At 38.7% G+C, this 25186-nt stretch overlaps 1 protein-coding gene across 11 annotated transcripts in view; it reads right to left on the reverse strand.

Moving 5' to 3' along the window:
* Window positions 1-25186, reverse strand: part of LMO7 (LIM domain 7) — a 134825-nt gene that overhangs the window by 39598 nt on the left and 70041 nt on the right. For 10 of the 11 annotated variants that reach the window (XM_064504751.1, XM_064504744.1, XM_064504743.1 and 7 more), the window contains 4 exons: window positions 6796-6826; window positions 6282-6395; window positions 5471-5669; window positions 4118-4370 (listed from right to left, as the gene is read on the reverse strand). In XM_064504751.1, the coding sequence (XP_064360821.1) occupies window positions 4118-4332 (215 nt within the window). In that variant the 5' untranslated portion in view covers window positions 4333-4370; window positions 5471-5669; window positions 6282-6395; window positions 6796-6826. Of the gene's footprint in view, window positions 1-1175; window positions 1893-2311; window positions 2513-2760; window positions 3052-3399; window positions 3706-4117; window positions 4371-5470; window positions 5670-6281; window positions 6396-6795; window positions 6827-25186 lie in introns of all 11 variants that reach the window. The other variant, XM_026120839.2, reaches the window with a different exon arrangement.

Consider the following 25186-nt stretch of genomic DNA (forward strand, 5'->3'; position numbering starts at 1 on the left):
ACGAAACAGCATGAAGCTCAAAAGATACAAGTTGGCTTTAATTTTAATTAATTTATTGAAGTAAGTGTCCCAACAAGAAGCCTGGCTCACAAAGGTTGTTTTCTCATCAAGTTAATTCACCCAATTCTAGTGCTAAATGCAAGTAATACATGGAATGGATAAACATAAAAGGCCCTGTATAAAAGTTTAGCACATTAAGTGGAGACCCAAATACATCCAATGTGATGGAAGAGGATTTTTAGTATACTTGAATATGAGTATTTTATTCTATTGAATTAATTCTTAGAATGTGAAATCTTTTCAAGCATTTCAGTATATTTCTCAGTGAAGCTGGCACTTTGTTAACAGCATTAAGCTTAAAAATTAAATACAACAACATCAGAGTATCAACTGGAACATGAAAGTGTCTTAGTCACAACGCAAGGATGCACAGCTGGAAGAACTGCAACTTGCAATGCCGTATTTTCAGAGCTAAGGAAATATTCAAAACCCCTCTCTCCCACAGTAAGCGCAAAACCTAAAGGAGAGCTAGGAAGTAGTTCAAAATAGACTTTAGTTGTGGAATAAAAACATTTGAGTATACCAGGAAAGGATTAGGACTAGACCAGACATAAAAGCAGTAAAAAATAGTGGTAGAATAAGTTCGTCTCAGTGGAATTTAAAATTGCATGGACACACACTGTGTACACACGGTGACTTTGGGGGCACAGCAGCACTAACTTTCCACCTCATGTGGCAGGACAGATTATGAGCAATCTCAAACTCAGGTGCAAGCAACAGAGTGCCCATTTCCAGAATTTGTCATTAGAACATTCAGAGGTGTTTTTGCCATTATATTAGGGGAAAAAATCCTCTATAATAGCCTCTATAATCTTTTGAATAATCGGTATTCCTGTTCAACCATGGAAAGAAACTTTTACGAAACTTTGCTACTGAAGGAATCATAACATACTTTCTTTCTAAAATGGCAGCCTAAAACCACAAAACATACTAATTTTGTTGAAAATATGGTATTGCAGTCATGAGCTTCTATTCAAAGCAAATAAAAAGCTTGTCCAGGACTACACAAACATTGCAGTTTTGCACTCTACGAATGGTTCGGCACAAGACGATGCTTTTCCAAATGGAAATGGTTCAATTAATTCAAGCACAATCCGTGCAGGACACAACCTGACCTCTCCACCATCTGCCGTTTCTTGTGTCTAACTTTGCTGGCTTCCCTGATGGCCTCCCACTTCTTCCAGTCTTCTTCACTGCATGGACCCGGGATAAAATTTACTGGATGTACGTTGCTTCCCACTTTCCATGATTCAATTTTGCGAGTCAACATATCATCCTTCTTATGTCGAGAAGACGGTGACAACACCTTACCATTGCTCTTTCTTTCCTCCGGCATCGTGCTTTTTTCAAGTAAACACAAAAATTTGGACCGGATGTCCTCTGGCAGGCTCCAAGGGTCAGGAAAGAGGGCAGGGTGATATTTGTCTGGAGCACCTGATAAAGGCACTTCTTTTTTCTGAGAGAGGATTTTCCGAAAAATCATGTCATCTTTTTCCAAATCTGGAATCACAGGTTGGCCTTCTCTAGGTTGCAGAATTATTTCACCCTCTAGGGGAGACTCCTGCTCAGAGAATTTTTTAAAGTAGTCAGGGTCTTGAAGAACAACTTGATTCACGTGGAAAGCCCCCGTTTTCCGAACAAACAGGTCATCGTTTTCTAAATCTGGATACAGATATCCATTTTCATTGTCGCCTTGTTTGTCTCCTGGTACAAAGGAAATATTCTTTCTACATTTTATGAGCCTAGGCCCAGAAGTAGGATCGATTTTGGTCTTCACTTCAGAAGACAAGTAGTCAGAGTATTTTTGCAGAGCCTGAAGTAATGAAAACTGACTGAAGCATATAAAACAAAAGGAGGGAAGTAAAATATCATTAACTAGCAAAAGACAAGCAGATCACAATGTTTTGATATACACATTTGGTTTAGACTTGCACTATCCCAAGCAGTACAACTACACCACTTGGCATTCACCACCGTAACAATAGCATAGCACACATCAACTGCTGCAAAATGGCAACGCAGCAGCCTAACCTTCTCAGAAACAGGACACTCCCATGCCCACACAAAGCCAGTAACCTGTGCAGCATGCTACTCTTCTACATTTACACATTGCGGAAGACCAGCAACTTAAGACTACATAAAAAATCCCAAGAACAACAATGCAAGATGCAATTTAATTCCATTTAGCTGTTGCATAACCAGCCATTTCCTTCCAATGCAGCAAGAGTACAGCTCATGCAGCGATATCAACCTGGGCTCATCAGAATCCTCCAAGATCCTTTCTTCTGCAATCTGTGACAATGAATTTCCCACATATTCAGCAGTCGGCTTATAGTTTTGATCCCTTCTGCAACTGCTGTTCCACTCAAAACTTGGTCTTGGTTGATGACCAAGAGCACCAGAGCTCTGTTTATAAGCAAAATCCACATCCTCAGAATCTGATTTCTTTCTACTGTGCAGCAGCACAAAGAAGGGAACAGAGGAAAAGAAAAAAATATATAGTAATTGAGTAAAATGCACAGTGCCAATGGCACAATAGTTTAATGGAAATAATACCTCAATTATTTTCTTGAATAAGAAAAAAAACATACCCTGCTGCTACACAGGCAATAAAAATGAAAAATAAAAAAGTTATAAAATCATATTTTGTTTACAGGTTTTGCACACAGGAGAGAAACAGGGGCATGCATAAACACGCACCTGAACCCTTGAATCTCTTTATACCAGGGTTTGAAAGAGGATTTCCTGATTTTTTTCCACAGCAATTCTTCTTCTGGAGTCCAAAACTTAGGAAGAAATTTGTCAAAAGAAACCACTGTGTTTGGTGCTGAAGAACTTAACTTGCGTAAATAGAGATCATCTTTTTCAATGTTTGGGATGCCTACTGCTTCTTCTTCGTCCTCATCAAAACACCCAGATAATTGTGAAGGAATGTTAGCTCTTGGCTTGTTTTCCACTTTAGTATCCAACTGCCTCTGCCTCCTCTGGTTACTGTTCAAAATACCCAATCAGTTAAGATATTTTAGGAGCAACTTGACATAAAATATGCAAAAAGACATGCTTTTTGGCTTAAGAGTTCAACCTTGTGAATGAAGCTAATTAGTTCTCAATTCCATCACTGCAGCACCAAAAAAAAAAAAAAAAAAAAAAAAAAAAAAGTTATATGGTTATAACAGCATCCTATTGCCTCTCACAAAAATACAAAATTTGACAGAAAAAGGCATAGTAATTTATCAGCTGTGTTAAAATGCTGATTAGAAGGCTAATTTTATGGAGTTATTTATAGACTGCAATTTAGGTAACACAATAGTTACTGGATCTTGGATTAGTATCTCTGACCTCAGTGGTTCAAGCATTGTAGCTAACGGACCACGTGTAGCTGGATAACTTTCCTGCGAGCAAGATTTAGGAGAGTCATTGCGCAACATGAAATGACGTCCAGGTGCAGCAGAGCTTACAGGGCTCTTTTGGATTAGAAATCTACGTTTTGCTAAGTCATCCATAACCACGTCAGGCAGCCTTCTTTCATCTTCTGAATCAGAGCCACTGTCATAGTCATAGATCATCTGGAGGGAAGCTGGATTTGTGAGCCCACATTCTGCTCTGCTGTTTTGGCAGGAAGCTACAGGATTCCTTTCACAGCCACTGAGGTTGACCAAAACAGGAACAGAATGAAGACAGTGAAGTCATGAAGGTAATGATGAAACTCAAGAACTGCCCCAAAAGTCTCAAGTGTACACATTTACAAGTTGGGCAACAGCAATTCACTACCACACTGTGGAAACCTTTAACAAGAAACTAAAACTGTATGTCTAGCTTACTTAAAACTGAATTGGAGATCATTTAAATCCCCTCTACTTGAACTCTAAACAACCTCAAAACATTGCTCAAAAACTAATGAAATGAGTTAAAGAAAAAGAAGGAAACTTAAAAAGTGGTAACTCAAATGCTTTACCTTGAATTGCAACAATAGCAGCTTTTCTTTAATAAAGAAAACATTTAGGAAAAAAATACCAGAAATCAAGAAGTCTGATTTACTAAGACTGCATACCAGTACCTTGAAAATGTTCCATCTGACTCAGAGTAGACAGGACTTGCCCAGCTCCTTCTGTTGTCCTCATTCTTCTCTGTCCTTTTCTTCCTTAAGGGTGCTGGCACATATGTTGCCTGCTTGTTTTTGTTGGGTAAGAAGCGATTGAAGTCAGTAGTAGGTTTCGGTTCAATCACAGCAATCCTGCGGTAGGACCTGTCATCTTTATGAGAGTCATGCATTTTGAAAGGCAGTTCAGAGTCTGTGTCGCTTTCACAACCTTAAGAAAAGGGGAGAAAAGGAAGGCACAAAAATTATTCTCTAAATTTAAGCTTCTAGCTAGAACTTAGACTGAAATGTTGTAAGGGTCAAGTCAACTCCATATTTGAGATATTTCTGCTGCAAATTCAGCTCAGCAAATTCTCATGAAGCTGCGATAAGGTCCATTACACTGAGCCTGGTTTGCTACATTCATTCCATTCTTTCACTATCACACACAAGAAACAGAGTGCTAACCTCTGGATCAAAGCATTAAAATAACACAGCAGTTTTTAATTAAAAACATACTCGCCACTCAAATTTACTAATAAACTCACGTTACTAGCAAATAATTAAAAGACATGTTCATCTCAGCAGATTCATACCCATAGCTTCCCATGGGGATGCCACATACATAGTATGGCTACACATTGCTTTGCTCAGACCAGATAAAATCATTTGCCAGGGCTACACAGAGTGCATGCCATTCACACTGAACAAAATCCAAAAGCTCATTATTTTTATAACTTTGACTACATGTTACTACTACATTTTAAAATTTGAAGAAAATTTAGAGTATAACTACAGGGACCAATTTCACAAACTTTCTTCTTGTTATATTTCTTTCCATAACAAACTAGTAAATATCAAAAAAACCTACTATTATTCAGCTTTTAATCTAGGTGAGAAAAACCCTATTTGCATTCAATACAAATAAAGTGAAAATGTAGACATTTGACATCATATCCATTTAAGGGACAAGGCAAGGCACATCTGCAACTGTTGCATGGTAGGCATAGATATCTGACTTCCAACAATCTCCCTTCCTGTTCTGCTGAAAAAAAAAATACTCACCACATATATGTATAGCCTAAAATAGCAGCGAGAGCAAGAGGCCCAACCACTCTATCCAGGAACATTCATGTGGGCATTGCTTTGTTTCTACCAACTGTTTAAAGTCAATATTTGCTTACCTTAAATGCAACTGCAGCAGGCTGTCTTGAGTTGCCTTTCAAACCAATTTAGATACTGAGCATTCAGAGTATTAGGTCCATACACTGTCTTCTCCTGTGCTCACAAGACATAGACTAACCAAAGATTTAAAATGGGAAAAAAACATACCTTCACTGCCACCTTTCAAAGTTATGTCTGATGAAAAGCTTGTAGAGGATCTTGAACCAAAAGAGTCCAAGCTATCGAAGGAGTCGTCTCTTTTATGGCTAGCTGAAGATGAAAAGGGCTCTCCTCGGTCAATGTACCAAATATCACCGTACCCACTATCCCTGCCGCTTCTGTTCAGATGGCTGGACTCTTCGAGTGCCTACAGGATCAAGTTTTGAAAGGTCTTTTGCAATAAGTTAAGAGGCAAATACTACTATTGAGTTCGAACTCAAACGTATTTTTTAAAATGCACACAAATGAATTTGAAAAAAAGACTATTATAAACCTCTAAAAACTACATATACAAAGTCTTGAATATGAGATTCAATACAAGGCCTTTAATTTCTCTTATCTCAGAATGAAAACAGAGCTCTCTGCAATCTACCAAATGAATGAGAGCAGAAGGGTTCTGAATTTCATGATGGGTATTTTTTTTCATGTTGGTATTTTTTTCCTCAGCAACATGCTCTAGGTGACCCTGCTTGAGCAAGGGGGTTGGACTAGGTGATTGCCAGAGGTCACTTCCAACCTCAACCATTCTGTGATTCTCTGATAATATTGGCAGGAGAAGAACCCATATCAGGTAAAAAGCATTCCTTTCACATGGACTTTAGATAGCAAGCAAAACAAACAAAACAAATCACCATGCTCTCCAAACTAAGAATTAAACTCCTAAGAGACTATTTAGACTTGATGCTGTAATGCATCGCAAATTGTGTAATATATGAAACAGTCAGCTTTTTTTATTCACCATTCTTCTTGGATTTCTTACCTTAGTCAATGCTTGCCCTAGTAACTTCTCAAATGCTTTAAGATTGAGATATGGACCATTATAATGAGGGCTACTTTGTGCTTTTCTCCCAAGCCAGTACAATGTAATCAGAACCTAGAAACAAAAAACATCAATACAAAGTTCATTAGTTAGCTAACAAAGAGTATATCAGTATAAAGCCTCTGAGTATGCTGTTAGAGACATTTTCCACAATGAAGTGTAAAATCTTTTCTACACTATTAGCTAGTATCTCCATTAAAACCAATTAAACAGCATTTTGATGTATCTAATATATCTGAATTTAGCAAATTTAAGGATTGTTTCCTATTAATACATTTATTTGGGAAAGAAAACTGGGCAGAGATCACAGCAAGATAGCACTAATTCACATCAGATAAATGAACAGTTGAAGAATAAGGTATACCTGACAGTGCCATGAAAGGAAATGTTTTAAAAATACTAAATTGTAATTAGTGTGAAATTGATTTAGAAAGTATTAAAATAAATGTCTTACATTTTTCACTCTTCTATCGGTCTCCTCTGGTCTGAAGCAGGGCAGGTCAGGAGAAAACAAAACAAAACAAAAACAGACTTTAAAAGTTCTGACTTAAAATTCTATTATTCAAGCTTTAAAACATTACAAGATAAAAGAAATTACATTTTATGAAGACCAATTACAGGCTGGTATAAAATATGGAACGGTGACTGTTCCAAAAGAAATAAAAAGTAATTAGCTTTGAATTTGCAGGTATAATTCTGTACTACTTCAATCATAACATACAAAGCAAGACACTAACTGCCTTATTACAGTCTGATTTGAGAGGAACTACACCCCAGTAAGAAGTCTAAACTTTTTTAATTAGCTAAAGAATTTAGTTGCCAACAAAATAAAAGTGGATAACAAGCGAATGACTTATGCTGATAGTCAACCTCTGTTAACCCACTGTTGGCTGCACACAAAGATCTTCATTTCCATATGTAAACAGATTCAACTGTTACTTTTCTTCCCTGGTTATATTATATTTTCTAAAATATTTGTCTCAGATGCATAGAATGTTCTAACCTAAAGAGAACTTATCAGACAAAAACCGAGCAACTGAAACTGGGACATCAGGAGAGCGCTGTTGTAGGCTTGGAAGGAGGGTTTGGGTTTGTTTTTAAGTGGGATACATATTTCTAGAGGGAAAAAAAAACTTAAAGAATGCAAGTGCTAACATTAGAAAGTGTTTTTTTAAATTACTGATATGTGGCATGTTTCTCAAGCATACCAACACATCCCTCCCAAATGTGGGGTGCCAAGGTTTGGTCTGCAGTTGTAAGCATCTACAGCCAGGCCCCTGTGAGCAGCTGTAAAACCCTCTCATCAGCAGTCCCAGCTGTTCAGGAAAGCAAATGGCTTCCTCCACACCTAAATAACTTTAACTGCTGCAGACGCTGTTGGTTTGGAGAATTAATGGAGAATTAACGGAAGCAGAAAGACCTATGTAGGACCCCATAACGGAGCAGACCAATGATTTACCAGGTCATCTCCTGTTCTTGGCTGCCTGGGAGCAAGTTAATTCAAAGTTGCAAGGAAAAGGTACAAGAAATTGGTCAGTGGACAGTCACAGGAGGTAGCACAATAATGGCAGAGGCCAGGTCAATGCAGACAGCATTCTTCATGGAAATACGTTATTCAGTGCAGCCTACCAACTGGCTGGGATACAGACCTCCCACTCCCATCTCTTTTTGTCCTAGTTTGAGAGAGTCGGCTCTTCTCACTCAGTTCAACAGGACCTGCTATGCCCATCCACTACATCATACAGAAATCAAGTTGCCAGTAAGTCATGAGACGCACCTGACCTGCAGGATCCCTGTCTGCCACTTCCTTAACATCCCATCCCAAAGATTTTGCTGATTCTGTAGCAAGCAATCTATATCTTTTGGATACAGAAGAACGCTTTTCCTTTAATGTGAAATATTTACATCTATTTTTTACACTCCTTCCCAAAATATATTGTTGTCCTTTTTTACTGGACTTGATACTGGAGAAATTGCACTTCTCCCTTCCCTCAGCATGTAGCTTTCCTCACAGATGTTCATGCAGTGGTCTGTGCTGTGGCTGCTACCTAACGTGCTGACTAGAGACAGGTTGCTTTCCCAAGCAGAGCATGGGAAATTTTTCTCTTAGCAGCATGCGTCAGTATTATACTTTCTGCATCCGATGCAGAACATTTTAAAGGTTTATATTCTTCAGCTTCAAGGTCTAGGAACCTTCCAGTAGGACAGAACTTCTTCCATTGTTTGCAATTACAAAAGCAAAAGTCACATATGTCCTTGCTGAGGACACCTTAAAGTTTGCTTCCAAACTTTAACAATCTAGTAAGTAAATCAAGAGTCCTGTTGTTAGTCAGCTAGAGCCTATGTCCAAGAGGTTTCTGGTCACACCAACTTTGAGGTGGAAGCTCTATGATTGAACATGATGGCATTCACTTCTGCTTTTCAGGAGTTCTGTGCAATCATTTAGGTCAGTCATTTGCAATAGGAGGAATATGCAGCTGTTTTTATGTTTCAATGCATTCTGTACACTTGAATAACCATAACTATACTAGGCATTTGTACTTGGGCTATAAACACTACAAAACTTAAAACACTGGAAATTCAAGTAAAACAGTGAGCATAGCTGAGCCCCAAAATACAGGAAGAGTTGTTGTCCACAAGCTTGAATGAGAGACGACACTCCCTGCATATGTTTGCTACGCTAACAACAGAAGCGGGCTGATAAGTTGTTTAAGTCCTAGTGAGCAGAGTTTTTCTACATCTGTCTTCGCTTGCATTACCACTCTCCTTCTTTGAATTATGCCTATTAGTCTCTGAGCCTTTTAAGCATCTTGTCACAACAGATGCAAGTCTGAGCATAAGAGGAAAAAAAAAAAAAGAAAAAAAGCCCCCCCCCCCCACACACTTCTGATGAAAAGTGAGCCTACAGCAATCAGTTCCTCATTTATGTAGCATCATGTATTTTTCTGATGGTCTCAGGTAAGGGGGGGGAGGGGAAAGGGAAATAATTTTGGATGATTAATGTATTCTCCTAGAATTTGTGTAAAACAAAAGCTATTATAATTTCTGCCAAGCAAAATTCTAAATAAAGAGGTGATGCTGCTATCTTACTGGAAGGCCTTAGGAGTCACCTATCACCTAGAGACTTCACAGCTGCCTCTCCTCCGTGTGTTTGCAACTTGTAAAAGATGCAATTTGGATCCACTTGCTCCAAAACCTCTTGCTATCTTCCTCTGAGTGAACAACTGTACACATACATCCTGACCAAGCTCAAAATGCTGATCTGAGTAATGCATGCACAAACTACTGCCTAGTTACTATCCAAAATATCACATTTAAAATAGTCTGGAAAATACCTATTGGATATAAATGTGCTGTAAACTGAAAAGGAGCTTTTAACAGAAATCTTTTTTTTTCCTGTCAGTACCAACTTAAAAAAGCAAGATTTCAGCTCAATTGCAATAAATGAAAATGCAACATGAAATATTTAGCTAGATTAAATAGAAGTTCTCCTTAATAAAGTGCCATCATCAAAATGCCAATACAATGCTGTACAACACAAAGTATTTGGCTGAGGTTTTATGCATAGATCTGAGCAACTATGGTTTGCACCACCACGGCTAAGACAGAAGTCATAATCACCAACAGCTTTTGCTAAAACGTGGCATATTGCATGATGCTTCAAGTAAGGGCATGAATCTGGCTTCTCTGACAGCCCCTTGCTACCCAGCAGCTAGCAGCTCCTCTCACCTCTGCTCCCCTGCCCTAAGGTTGGCTTCAAGTAGGCCCAAACAACTCAGATTTGCACACTGTGTTTGAAGGAAAAGAAAAAAAAAAAAAAGAAAGAAAGAAAGTGGAGGATGAAGTGCAAAAACTTCAGCAATGTGTTCTTTAAGCTTTTTAACACTGCTGGACATTACAACCATATCTCAAACATGTGCCTATAGTATCAAAATGCACACACAGCACTAATTTCACTGATGTTTGTCCTATAAACGCTGTTCTAGGAATTGAAAAGGTAGCCAACTTGCTGAAGTATCTTCATCAATGCAAATAAACACCAATCCTATAGAGGATAGTTGTGAAGTAGTCTGCCTTTTAATATTTTCTTCCAAAACCATGATGGAGCCTAGTCAGTGCAGACTCCGTTCTTTATGAATATGTTACTCTACATAATCTAATTAGTGGCCTGAATAAACAGTTGCCAGTGTGCTGAAATTTGTAAGTGGGATGCTGCTTTGCTCAGCAGGGTACAACCAAGGCTGCATCTAAACATTATCTGCTGAAAGAAATGTGTTCCTATCTGAAAGATGATGCAACACCAGTTACTAAACCACTTCATGTCATTTCAAACATTACCTTCTCTGTCTTCCCAAAGGCTTCTACACATCTCATTTCACTAAAGATGCCTGAACAAAGCAAAGGAAGCTGCTAGCGAGAGCAGTTAAGATTTATAGAAAGAAGGCTTTTTATTCTAAATACTGCATCTATTCCTGCTACCGTCTACAGGAGTACAGGCTTATTCTCAGCATTCATTCTGAAGATTAAAGGAAAGAAACGTCAATCCTCCCAGTCACCTATCAAACCCCAATGTCAACTACCTAAGAGGCCTCAAAATTTAAGTAGTACAACTTCTAATGCACAAGGTTTGAACCTCAGTAGCTAGCAGTGCTTTCAATAGAACTTTATCTATAACTTCAAGGTTAGCCATCCTGGAAAATGCCTATCAATTGCAGAAAGAAAGTCTAAAGGCCATGAGATAACAAACAATGTGTGTGGGATATTGTTATAATTATGAAGCATAGCTGCACAATTGCAAGTTGATCACTGATGCAAAAGATTGACAAAATCCATACAAAATATGTGAAATCACCACCCATGGAAAAATAATGCCTTCTGTGTAAAGCATCATCTCATCTACGTCAATCGGTTAGCAAATAGAAAAAGTCGAACAAGACAGAAATAGCTCTAACTTGTTAGTAGATGATAAGCTTAGACTAGAGACCGAAGTAACGCAGTTACATTTGAGCAACATGCCTTTTCAGGAACACCATTTATACCTATTCAGACTGACTGATGAAAGTTTCTTTAATGAGAACCACTATACAAGTATAAAACAAAGTGATATGGCAGACCAGAAGACCGAGTTGCAACTAAAGGAATTTATTCACAGTTCCACTGTTTGCTCAAGATTAAATAGCAAAATCAGTCACTAAGGCCCTAGCTTGACAACACAAAGGCTTTGGCAGCACTTCTACCTTAAGGATTTCCTGGTCTCCCTTCCCCTTCCAGCCACTTCTGTTTGCTGCCCCCGTGGTTATGCCAACACACGCTGAATCATGCCGTGGCTCCACACTCCGAAACAGGACTAAAGGGCTGTGCCAGTTGCTTTGTTTGGGGTTTTTTAAGCATCCTTTTTTTAAAACCCAAATTAACTCACTCATCTGTTTTATAGCACTCCTATAAGCAACTGTGTCAGAACAACTGCAGAGGCAATGCATTGCCACACAGGAGGGCGAACGAGGAGCTTGCTGGAGAAGGGCCTCCATAAGCCAGTCCCTGTACGAGAGCCCCCAGATGACAAAACACCAGCCACAGGCTCTCTGTGCTTCCAGTTCATCTACTGATGCATAGTTTTGGGGAGTGAGGAAACTGGCTAGAATTATTTTAAGATACTTCTTTAAGATTATTTTAAGATTTAAGATTAATTTTGAGATACTTTAAAAAAGATTATTTTACAAGATAGTCATATGGCTTACAGTAGCCTGCACACTATAGTATTTTAAGGAACCACAAACTAGAATTTAACCATTATAAGACATATCCATTGACAATGTCAACACTTGCACTTGTGTTTCTTCAGTGGCTCCTTCCAAAACAGTAGTGTATTTTAAGTAGCTATGTTTAGGTTGACTTATTGCAAAACAGCTAATAAATATACCTGGTAGTTTAGATTTTCTTTTCTTAACATGTTACTTGGTGTAGTTCCCTAGCCTCCTAATACATATTAAAGCCCAGAAACTATCAATACATGATGTGAGATCTACTTTGACATTTCACTTTGTTATTTTCCAGAGAGAACATCAATGTGGAATTCAAGATCAAAAGCAAGATACCAGAAATCAAAGCAGAACTCTGGAAGACGATTTTATGACATTTCTTTCAGAAAGTGGGGCTTTCTGAATCTGCATGTATCTAGAGGAGAAAATTATTTAAACTATACATATCTACCTACAGTTAAAAAATAAAATAAAATAAAAATCTAGGTAGATCAGGGAATCCCTTTCTCCTAAACATGAGTTATCTGCTGTGAAGAGGTCACATGGTCATGCAGTGAGAGAAGAAAAGAGAGAAGAAAAATCTGAATCCATTTACTTGGAGAAAAAAGGGATGGAGACACTCATACTGATAGAAAGGAATGTGCCAGTGACAAATGCACCATGCCTGGTGCCAAGCCCCTCCTTTAGTGACAAATACCCCAGAAACCCCAACAGCTGCCAAAGCTATCTGCTTTCCATCCCATTCCCTGTACTACAGATCTTAAAAACACAGTGCTTAAAATAAACAGAAAACTTCTTTTTAAAAAGAAGTATCAGCATTCTCCTTTTGACCTTCTACCACCAAGGCAGTAGTTCCACCTCTCAGACATAAGTTAAAAGACTTGGAAAAGGCTTGCTTTGGGCTACTAACTGGGCCAGCACACTGCCAAATAAGCCCACTCCCAAACTCCTTGCAGAGCTCCAGGTGCTCCAACTCGACCCCAAACAGACTCACGTACACTTCTGAGGAGGAAGTCAAAGGGTTTGAAGGATTCTCCGCCCCCGGTGAGGTATGCTGCGCAGGAGATGAACGCCGTCTGTCCAACTAGCAGCAGGCTCATGCTAAATTTTAACCTCTTTGGACACCTACTCAACTGCTATTAATACTCCAGTTATCAGATTTCACTGAATTCCCACACGCTGCTCAGAATAGAAAGGCTTCAATGGAGGATGGGACCATTACATGGGTACAGAAACATGAGGACATTCTTCTAGTACTTGGATTCCTAACCAACTGCTATTCAATCCTGATAGCCACAATTCACTGCTGAGATTGCTGGAAATAAATACTCCTGGTATTGCAGAAAGGCTCAAGAGCTGTTTTTGAAAATGTACTTTTCTATTTGACTGTTCTATAAACATAAAAATCACAAGTATTTTCCATAGCCACTGGACCACTCCGTATCCATGCTGCTCATGTTGTAACAGTATAGAGTCCCATACCCTCCCCTTACAGTGAAGGGGCTGAGGGACTGAAGGGTGAAGTGCCAAAGAGGGGAAAGGTGGGGAGGGGATCCAGCCAGCCAACACCCTCCATGGGAACTCGTCCCCATCCATCGCCCCACAGCCACGTCCTTTCACACTCCCTCTAAAGCATGGTGCTTCCTTGCTGATCTCATCTATTATGCTTTCACGCTATTCTTAAATCTCTTATCAAAACAAAAACAGCCACTTCTAGATATGTGGATCAGCCTGGGCAAGTTACCGGACAGTCACATTATCCACTTCCTCCTGCTCTTTTCCAACCACTCCCTGCGTGGTCCATCTCTGCTAGCTTCCTCATATCTCAACCAAATTTAGAGGCTCGCCTAGAGAGGAAAATAATACTCAGCGTATTGCAGGGTACAAGGCACACCTATCAAATAATAGTAATAAAAAACAGTGCCAGAAGAACAAGTATGTGTGCAGGGACAAGAGAGCCCAGCCAGCAAGCTGAGCACTGCTCACAGTGCTCATCTCAGGAGCGGAAGCATCAGGAAGCATCGCTAACTAGTAGAGAAAGAGGACTGATAAGATCCTGCAGCTTCCTGCTCAAATGCTAAGGTGTATCAAGGAATATTAGAGTATTTACAGTATTTAGTGTGGCACTGTTAACTGGTCCCTTTTTGTGTGTTTTTCTTCATTACTCCATTCCCCCAAACCCTTATGAACCTGCATCTTTCACTTCAGTAACTTACTGGCCCAGGGTAATCAAGCTGGACATTTCTTCTGCTTTTTAGTGCAAATGTAGAGCCTTTCGCTCTAGGCTAAGCTAGTAACTTTTAAATTCTACATCTAGACTGGTATCTAGGCAAAAACAAATACCAGATATTTTGTTTCTGGAAGTTACCAGTCACATGCCAGACATTTTGGCCAAAAAGCATGAGAACATCCATTGACTTCTATATGAAATGATGGATTCTCTCTGCAAGGAATTAAAAGTTGCAGAGTTTGCTCTAAGCTCACATAGAGGCTTCAGTAGTTCTCAAAGTAAATGAAGCAGTTCATTTAAATTTAAACAGATGTTTCAATTTCATTGATGAAATCAATTGCTTATCAGGACAAAACAGCTTCAAAACACACAGCAATTTAGATAGATAGCTATAGTATCACTATTTATAAATCCTCCAAATTTTTATAGCTTTGAAGGTACTGGTCTTTAGAACCTGGAGTGTATTACTTTGGTGAATATCTCCTTTGACTTCTAAGTTCACCTGTACATAATTTAGACCCTAAGTCTACTAAATAGTAGACTTCAGTACCATAAGCACCAGTGTTCTACTAAATGTTACCATTTCTTTTTCCTGCTTTGTATCTTTTATAAATTTTCAAATTCCACACACTCAGAGCCTCCCTCCTCAGATTCATCAAAAAAAAAAATGACTTAAACTCATCCTGCTGATCATCATTTATGCTAACTTTTCTTGCATTCAGGTTTGAAGATCCTTCCTTCCCCCCCCCAAAATTATACCATCTTGTGTAAATTTTGTAGATAAATTTATGTTCCCCATATGCCTCTCTATTCAAATTAGTCTTAGTATTCCTTCCAAAAGGGATAGTCAGCATATTTGCGGAGTCACTCTGAAAAATAAGTATCAAAATAGTCAATTAAATATGATCCTATACATTGAGAAATACATTAAAAACACATGAAGGTACAGCTGTCAACTAGCACAGAAATAGTTCAACAGCATATTACTAAAAAATTACTCTGAATAAAGCAATATTACTTGCTTTAGCTAAACTGCAGCAACCATGGCAACTCACAGTTCACCTTTTTTTTCAAGGCATACCCATATTTTCGCTTTCTCTCTTGCCTGATGCCTCCTTGCCGTTACTAAATTAAACATTTCCACAACTGCTGTCCTTTTTACTCCTACTCTTACATCTGATCAGTGCATTTCAACATCCCCGCTTCCCACATGCACAGATACCAGAGGAAAGTTTTCAGAACAGCCCTCTATACTTACTCAGCCATTCTCTCCAAGTTTTCCATGCACCAACTACTCTACTACCAACAGCCTGCGCACACTCTCCTACCCTCTGTTTAATAAGATGGTTCAATTAGGATAAAGCATTCAGAGGTGGTCACTGAGGGCCAGCTAGCACTTGGCAGGTGTGCATCTTTGCTTACTCAAGAGAGATGTTTTTTTCTCCTACCTCATGACATGAGTAATGACTCCTGCATTCAGACCCCTGCCTTGGTGCATGCCCAGGTAAGATTGCTTAACAGAAAGATAACAAAGGATTATATTTAGTAAAACAGGTGGTGATGTGTAAGTTTCCTGGATATAAGCAAAAGAGTTAATCACAGCTTATAACACTCAGTACCAACTTCTTGAGGTTTACGTAATTTCTTGGGATTTGTTTAAAAAAAAAAAAAAAAAAAAAGACAATTAAAATAACTCACTGTATGTGATCTGTACCTGATATTTGGCAATGAAGGTATCAGCTGATAAAGAAGCAGAAAATAAAAAACCAAAAGATGGTAAAGTAAGATGGTAAAAAGACAGTAACCTCAACTGAGTATTTCTGTGTTCATGTCTGTGCTAACATTGAGTTTCACCAGTCCAAATACGTACTCAGGTGCTGTTATTCTAAAGTATACACAGAAAACAGTGATTCATCTCTGTGTACTGAATTGCTAAAAGTCAACAGCTGATGCTACAGATGCCTTATCCATGATGCACCAGTGGGTGATCATCCAGGCTTTAGCCCGCTCCCAGCCACCATCTCTTCAGGGGAGCAAAATACTAGGTACATGCATGAAGATGACTTTCCTGCCTGAGATGAGACAGACAGATGTGGACTACAGTCAGACCCCTCATGTTTTGAGGATATTTGGAAAAATGCAGCTCCCAGGATAGCCATCAGAAATCTGTGCAGGGTAATTTTTCTTCTTCTTCCCTGGAGCAATTCCATAGTAGTGCTGGCAAAACTACTGCACAGAGGACAAAACATACTTGGCATCCAAAATAAAGTATTTCCTGGATAATCTCTGAATAAATGATACGTTCACATGCATGGACTGGTTATGTTACTTTGGATTGCTATGTTCTATTTTGGAGTGCTATGTTGCACAGAAAGTGACGTGCCTTTTGCCGCTGCCTGCAGCCAGGTGAAAATAGGTAGCCAGCCCAGCTACAAAGGTTGGGATTTCCCATTGGTTTGCACCATAGGGTAACCAAGATTGTGAAAACTGAGCCCGACTGCAAAAACACTAGCCTGAACAGTGTGAATATTGACATGAATGCTGTCAGTCCTTGGGATTGCTGGCTGAGGATGAAACCCAAGACTGAGAACTGGGTCAGTGTAAACCTCAGCTCCTTATTTTATTCTAAGCTTTCACCACACTATTAGAGAACAAACGCTTTAACAGTTCAATTGAGATTACTGAGAGTACAGTTTTTGGAAAAATCTCATATAACTAGGATTTTGGAAAGAATTTAGATTTATTTATAGAGATGGAGTGAAGATGACAAGATGGAGGTACAAGATAAATGCAATTTATTCCATGACAAAGATACTGGAAACAAGTTAAAGCTATGCTGGAATTTGTCCTTAAGTAGAGATAAATCACTACTGCATGACTGCATCATTTAGTTTAGTCTGCTACTAAAGGACTACTGTTTTCTCTAGGTAATATTCTGGTAAAATATTTCACAACCAAATAAGAAGCAGTGAAGAAACTGAAAGGCTTCCTTTTTGAAAATTTGCCTCATTTTCTTTTGTTTCTTTGGGTTACTCTAGCAACCATCATGCAGAGCACAAAAGCATGAAACCAAAACACAAACTGAACCCAACTTTTCTCTATTACAGTGGTATGAGGTGTATATGCTCAAAAGAGTGAGTATATAGATCACAAAAATACAACTGAACTCCATTATTTCCTAGATTTTCTTGATTTACCTTCATGTGGTAAAACAGATTCTGAGACGGGGAAGAGCACTTCAATCAACACAGAGTAGAACTGCACTCTTATCGGGCAGGGGGGTGGGCAGGGGGGGTGGAGGGGGTACTGTATTTCCTTGAGTCAGCTCTATTAGAAAGCATGATGTGAAACAGCAACATAATTCAAAACAAAACAAAATGCAAACATAAATTTCATGTAGGGTACTACCTTTAGCAAAGATGTGCCCTCTTGTGCTGGGGAACAGACAAGATGCAAGTTGGTCAAGTATTTTCCATATTTGCTGCAGTTCTTGCCTTCTGCCCTCAGCTCTTGTAATGGAGCTACTTAAATATGTAATTATCCTTATTCAGGTTCTTTATGGCCTCAGTTTTATTTTTGTAATATCTACAATAGCTAAATTAAATTTGTTACCATCAGTTTTCACTGGAGAAGTATTAGTTTTCTTGGTGGAAAAAGAACTTATCCACCTCAGTGACAATCAGAAGTACTTTAACACTACTTTAAGAAGGCAAGTCAGAAACAGGGTATTTTTAAACATTTGCTCAAAACATTAAACCTTTTGGGCCAGGTTTTCTGGCCAAGTTCTTAATGTTGGAAAAATGAATGCTTCTTTGCTGCAAAGTGAGAGAATGGGTGAAAGTCCAAATACTTGCTTTGCCAGAATGTTAGAAAGTCTGTGTGGGAGGGAAAAACAGCGAAGGGAAAAAAAGTCATGCTAGTCTGACCATATACCTCTGAAGCTACAGAATTTACATCAAGCAAAATTTTGAGTATCCCAAACTACTGAAACCAAATGTGCTATTAGTCACTTGAGAGTTTCAGCTGTAAAAATCAGAGGAGTCTGAGAATAAAAACTTGAACAAAATTAATGATATGGGAAAGCAATCCCAGGCAGAGAAATATAGATGATCTCACACCCTCTCTTTCATTGGTACTCATGAAGTATGTAATTTGTACCACAAAACTGATGACCGAGGAAAATAGCTTAATATACCAATTAAAACACCACCAAAATGCTCCAACAGGCTATTACAACTAAATCTGGTGGTAGGGAGGGAGTGGAACAAAAGGATCCAATTCTGCTCCAACTGTGGCCATGGCAATATTCCCAACATCTTTAATGAGCGCATGAGTAAATGCTAAATTAGGAATCTTTCTTCTCCGGAGAAAGAAGATACTATATGCACTAACTCTTGGAAACTACAGTTAGCCATCTGCAGAATTTCACCAACTGTCTAGCCAAATTACGCATTGGACAAGTAGGCTCCTTAAAACACACATGGTGGTTGTAAGCTATCCTTCCCAGAAGTCACTCAAAATGCAGAGTCTGGATAACAAAAGTAACCCTCAGGCTCTGGAAGAGGCTACAAATTCTAAAAATCCTTCCTCCAGCAGTCTTTGTAATTTCCAGGTGAAGACCTGGCAGGTTTTTTGACCCAGATAAGGTTAACTTAGTGTCTACTTTGAGACTCATCTGGGAAGCCCTGGGTTCTGAAAGATTAAAGGTCTCTTTAAAAGCCTGTGAATTGCAATCATTATTGCATTTAATCTTTGCAAAGATTAAATCAAACTAATGATTAAACTGCAATGTATGTCACACCACCAGTGAGTTACGAGAAGGCTCAGCTTCCTAAAGTGACAGTTCACAGGTTGCATCAGTGGCTGCTAAATCCAGACCTGGCTCCTTTGGAAGTGTCTGTGGAGGACACCCTCTTGATCTCATGTTTTTAGCTGTGTGTGATTCAGAAATCTCACCAGTGATACTGCTGTCACTACATTCACTGTTTTACAATTCAGTGAAAAGCCAAGCTCTTATCATCCCCCAGTTAAGACCTCTAATCTAGGCAGTATCAGAAATGTAGAAGCAGCTTGATAAAACTAACTGGATATTTCTCCTTCGATTACACTTAATTCTTGAGCTGTTAGTCTACCAGAAAAAAATCACATCTCAGGAAAATCGCAGAGGAAGCCATCTCAGAGGTATCATTACTCAGGAAGCACACTGCAACAAGTGAGACTCAGAATAAATTCCAAGGTCTTCATCTCATTTCATGTCCAGGCTAACAGAGCTACAAAAAAGAAATTCAGTCAGCACAATGGAGGAATAACACCAGTAGCATCTTCTAATGAGGACAAGAACAGTCAAGTCTCTGCTGATGGTTAAGGAGGAGTTTGTCCAACTGCAGTGAAACTCAGGTGGTTCTTGACAGGAAAACAATGATCATAGGGCACAGAAGAAAAGAACAGGATGGAAATACCTTCATCCTTTGACCCAGAGATAGAGATGTGGGAGAAAACCAAATACTGCTCAAGGTTGCCAGGTGGCAAACTGTTGACCACATTATCCACACATAATCAGCTGGCAATAAAAACAGACACCAGATGTTTTTAAAATATATTTTCCCTTTCTTGCTGCATGACAACAGGTAGGTGAAGAAGCTGCCCACAGAAAAATAGCTGGAGTACTCCTAATCTGTTGCTTTATCCTCTCTACATGTCAGTTAACCAGCTAGAAGTTTTGCTAGTATATTTTTTAAAAATAAATTTAGTAAAAATCAGTATTTCTAGATGGTTTTTAGCAAGCAAAGGTACAAAGTTACGCAACAGCCACTGTCACCAAGGACATCGCTTATGGCAGAGTTATACAGTGTACAAGTTTTCTAATTTAAATATATTTAAAAATATCTCATATTGCAATGAAAGTTATGTAAGCCTCATCTTTAATATAAATCAGTTCCATCAAAACCAGCTCGTGAAGTAACAAATTTGCCATCTGTTTGATGTTAATTTATTGGAAGACACTGATTCAGAACCACTTCGTAGTCACATATTTTTGCTCAGTCAAAAAGAAACAAGATGAATGTTAAGTCCTCCATCACACTGCACTTAAAGCTCTTGGAAAATAGCACATTGAGCACATCTTGTGAAACTATACACCCCAAAAATTTTTCAGGTGGGAGAGAATCAGTGGAAGATTTCCCCGGAAAGAAAAACTCAGAAGTATTGCATGAACTTTAAACAGAATGTCAAGTATGTAATTATTTTAATTATTAATAAAAGTAATATAAATGTAAACCCATGTAAGGAGGAAAAAACCCCTACAGATACAGGATAAGTACACAGGTAACTATACTGGGGCTATTTTGGATGATACCACCAAAAACCAGGCTATGTTCCAAACCAAAAAGCTACCAGGAAAGAACAATAAATTAAAAGTGCTGAGATACTCTTTGTAAAGAGAAAAAAGAAACTCATGTCAAGAGCACTCTCAAATCCCTTCTGTTTTAAGGAATGACATTAGAAATTTAGTATTGATGAAGGCTGATAAAAGCATAGAGATCAGCAAACTGTGTGTGAAGTAAAAACACTTTTTCAAATATGTAAATTTAAAATATAATAATTTATATAATATATATTATATATTATATTGTAATTATAATAATTTTACAGATTGTAAACGAGCACTGAAATCTCAAATGCCTTTTGAGTGTTATAACCAACCCCCTCACCCCACCAACACCAAAACACATTGACAGAAACGCTCCTAATTTCAGAGCAACATTTAGAGATGAAAGCTATTTTGAAATTATGCTTTCTTTACAAAGCATTTCTTTTTGCTGATTTTGGTTTGCATAGAGGATTCTATGTTTCATGTGTAAAAGCAAGCTTTGCCAAAGTGCTTGCATAAGTTGAAGACTTGCTAGGGTATTTCACCAGTGGCAAGACAACTCTGGTGTAGCAGTTACCAAAGTTAAACCAAAAAGCAATTCTGTATGAAAAATTAAACATATAATTGTCCAATGACTACAATATCATAGTATTCACCCTCTTAAATAACTCAATTTTAGTGCAATTACTAAAAGCTTTTTGTATGGTTAAACGGTGAGAGATTAGTACAGACTGCACTGTGCTTTGTTTTAAAATGAATTGACTTCTTTTTCTGCCCCGTCTCTTCTGAAACCATCTATACCCAGTTTGTCTTATACCCCTGTCTGGTTTTTGAAGTGATGGTCAACACTCAAGAAATAGGGACACAACTGGTTCAGAAAGCCAGTCACTTCCAAGTCCTGGCTATAAACAAATTTCTGGTAGGTTCTCCACAACCAAGGAAAAGAACAAGGTAATTTTTTCTAGTAATTACCCACCAATAACTTTTTGCATGCAAGGACTGTGGCATTACACGCTTTAATAAGTGAGCACACAGAAACCTTTATGACTATCTTTTGCATTATCATTAAAGACCAACTTTTCACAACTGGCACCTGTCTTCTACTTCAAAGTGTGTGCCCTTTGAGGCTCACCCCATGTTGCTGTTGGTTTTGCAAGTTGCCTAGTGCAAAAATCTGAGCAATGGAGAATAAAAATAGAAGGAAAGCATCTTTACCGGGTACCCCAAATTAACCGGAGAGTTACCAGAAGCCTATTTTGAACCAGGGCAGCACTGGCACGTGTATCATCTACAGTCAAGGAACCGAAAAACTTAAAACTGAGAGGAATAGAGAGCAGAACAATGAGCGCACAGGCCACCTCCTCTTCATTCACAGTAAAACGGAGACACTAGAATATCTTCCTGATAAATATTCACTTTAAAACATTTGTTTTGAAACAGAAGCAAGTCTCCATAATTAAACATACAGCATTGACGATCAGCTCTCAGTATCAGGAGCTGAAGTAACCTGAAATAATTGGCTGGAGAATCTCATGTGAAGGCAGAAAAAGATATCATGCACTAGTTTTTGTCCAACTTTCTCACTGCTCCTTATTTCAGCTTATAAGGAACCCAGCCTCTCCTACCACTACACATGCATGAGTAACAGTAACACGTTTTCTGTTAAGTGCTGCATGCCAAAATCTACGTGCAGTTAAGTCTGACCAAACAGTTTCTAAAAGTTTCAACATATTTGCTTTCCTGACAAAAATACTGTGGACAAAAGCTCCTTACATAAGTACCCACACCTTGCATGAATTGGTACATTTCCATCAGAAAGACTGCTACCCCAGGAGATAAAAGCAAGCTTTTCGCTCTCCTTTGACAGATCAGACAGCAATGTGCCATTTTCACAGGATGGAAACCACGCAAATACATTCCTGGGCAACAGGAGACAAGAAAATGCTTGAGTTGTGTGTCTTGAAAGCGTTCACTGCTTCCCAACCTCCCTAGACTGGAATTAAGTCAATACACTTTTTAGTTCAGGTTCCTCTATGGATCTGGAAAAAACCTGTAGGTATGCAAACTCAAACCATCCGGCACTACAAAATACCTTATCAGGAGGTGCCAAAAAGTATTTTGGTGATGCTGACAATAACCTGCAATGCCTCTGCGATATTAGTGACCAGCTGAGATCCACCTCTCTGTCATAGTCAATAAAAGAAATAAAGAGTTTGATTCTTCTACAGTAGCTTTGAATAAAATTTTGCTGTAAGTAATTTCTTTTGTGCTTACTACATTACCCCCTAGGAAGTTCTGAAGAACAACGCAACTATTCAGGTGGAGCTCAAGTCAGATGTCTACGCCAAGCAGCACAACGCAGAATACTGAAGCTCTGGTGGAAAGGGAAAGCTGCACGAGGAGAAGGCTGTGACACAACGCCACCCCAGCGGCACACAACACGCAGTTTAGATGCGGCGTGGTGGGATATGGCTCTGGATCCCTGCTCACAGCATCAGCACAAGAGGCTGCTTCCTCTGGTCTGCCTGGCAAGTCTGCCCAGTGCACCTTGCCCTGCAGGTGCACCTCTGTTAAATAAAATAAAGGGAAGCTTTCTACTCCCTGAACCAGTGTACTCCTTCTGCCTTCACAAGCCATGCTACTGAGAAGAAGTATTCTCTGTTTTTTTGACCTACTTTTACTTAACCATTTTCACTTCTGTGCTCACATTTGAACTGCTTGAGAGAACCAAGCCTTTGACTTTCATTCTCATCTATTGTTTTGTTCAGTTTATATTTTTATTTATGCAGTTTTTAAGCCCTCGTATTTTTTCATTGTAGAAGAACAGGCTACTATCACCTTTGGGAAAAGGTACATAGTAAAAGCTTTTTTTTTTTTCTTCTTCTTTTTTTTAAACCCTCCTAGGAAGTGAAATTATTTGATCTAAGTCTTTTCTTACAATTAAGGTTTCCTCTTTCTTCTCAGCCCTATTTCAGTTCAAGTTTCAGTGCAATGAAGATTTCACAACAGCTCAAGGTTAACCTCTAGTTTGAGAAAAGATTTTGAAACCCCTTTGGGTTCAGATTCTCTTTGGTTTTGCCTTGTCCAACCTTTTTCCCCACTTCCCAACTCCTTTCACTTCAATACCTTCTTGTGCAAATACGTTTTCTGAAGAAAACAAGAAGCACCAGTGGTTTATTCCAGCTTTTCTCCTGAGCAAGCTCATGCTGTCCATTAAAGGAACAAAATTAACCATGCAGCTCTGGCACGCACCTGACACTATGTAAGCATGGAGTACCTGCCTCAGTCTATTTTGAGTATTTCAACCAACAGTGCACACTACTCCAAAGTGGTACTGAAAAGTGAAGTGATGAGCTGATTTTGTCCTTCTGTGTACCCAGCCTGGCGCACAGCTGAAAGCAGCTACGGCACAGTCATTGTTCACATGGCACCCAAGCAAACAAAGCTCGGGAGCTCATGCCCTTACTGTTTGGTGCCATCGGTCCATGGATGCGTAGTTTTAAAATCCTACCTGATGAACTGAGAAGAGTATTGCATAAGAAAAAATAAAGTAATTCACAAGTGAAGTCACTTCATTTTGGTGACAATCACCACACCCTAGACTGACTACACCGCCTGGAATAACTGGAAATCTCCTTATAGATTGTTTCTGTTTAACCATTAAATAAGCTTGTTGAGTGCATTAACAGTTTATTCAACCAGTATTAGAGAAGAATGAATTAAACTAAGGAATTTGGTCATAGCTCAAAGAAGAAAAAGCCTCAGTAAGACAAAGTGTTTAGGAAAAGCAAAGCTATTTTTCAAAGGAAAATTTTTTCCTCCCAAAGACGGAATGAAAACATTGTGATGAAATGACAAATAATACTAGTGAATCACTAGCGCATAGTGACCTTTGTAAGATTTCTCCGCAGCAAACAACATTCATACAAAAGATGAGCTCAGATTCCACAAAATGAAATGTTCTACACAGTGAAAAGTGAGCGTTTTTCAGGATACACACAGCACAGAAATATATCATTAGTGATGCATCATATTCTGTGCTTATACAATCTGGGTGGGAGTGCCTTCTGTATAGCCATCTGATGTGTGATCTTACAGTTTCTTACATTGCCCATGCCAAAATCAGTAACAAAGCCTCCTGAATTAACAGATCTTTTTAGAGCAAAAGGAGGTCTTAATTTAAGATGCCGAATATAGTATATGCAGATATATACCAGCTTATTTGTACAAAGTTTCAACCATTCCTATTTATTATTCTTATGAAGCTTTTACTAAAATATCAAATGGTTTGATTAAAAAAGAAAAAAAGAAATCAAGTGTGGAATTCCCAAGAATACATGATAGTATTTTTCCCTTTGATTGCATAAGCTGGTCATATATAGCATAAGTCAGGTACTGGTCTAGATTAAGAGATTTACATTCCTGCCCTACCACGATCTTATTCAGCTCTTCATGTACATCCACGTACTATGCTCCAAACACAATG

This window comes from Dromaius novaehollandiae, chromosome 1 (assembly GCF_036370855.1).
Source record: "Dromaius novaehollandiae isolate bDroNov1 chromosome 1, bDroNov1.hap1, whole genome shotgun sequence".
Lineage (NCBI taxonomy): Eukaryota > Metazoa > Chordata > Aves > Casuariiformes > Dromaiidae > Dromaius > Dromaius novaehollandiae.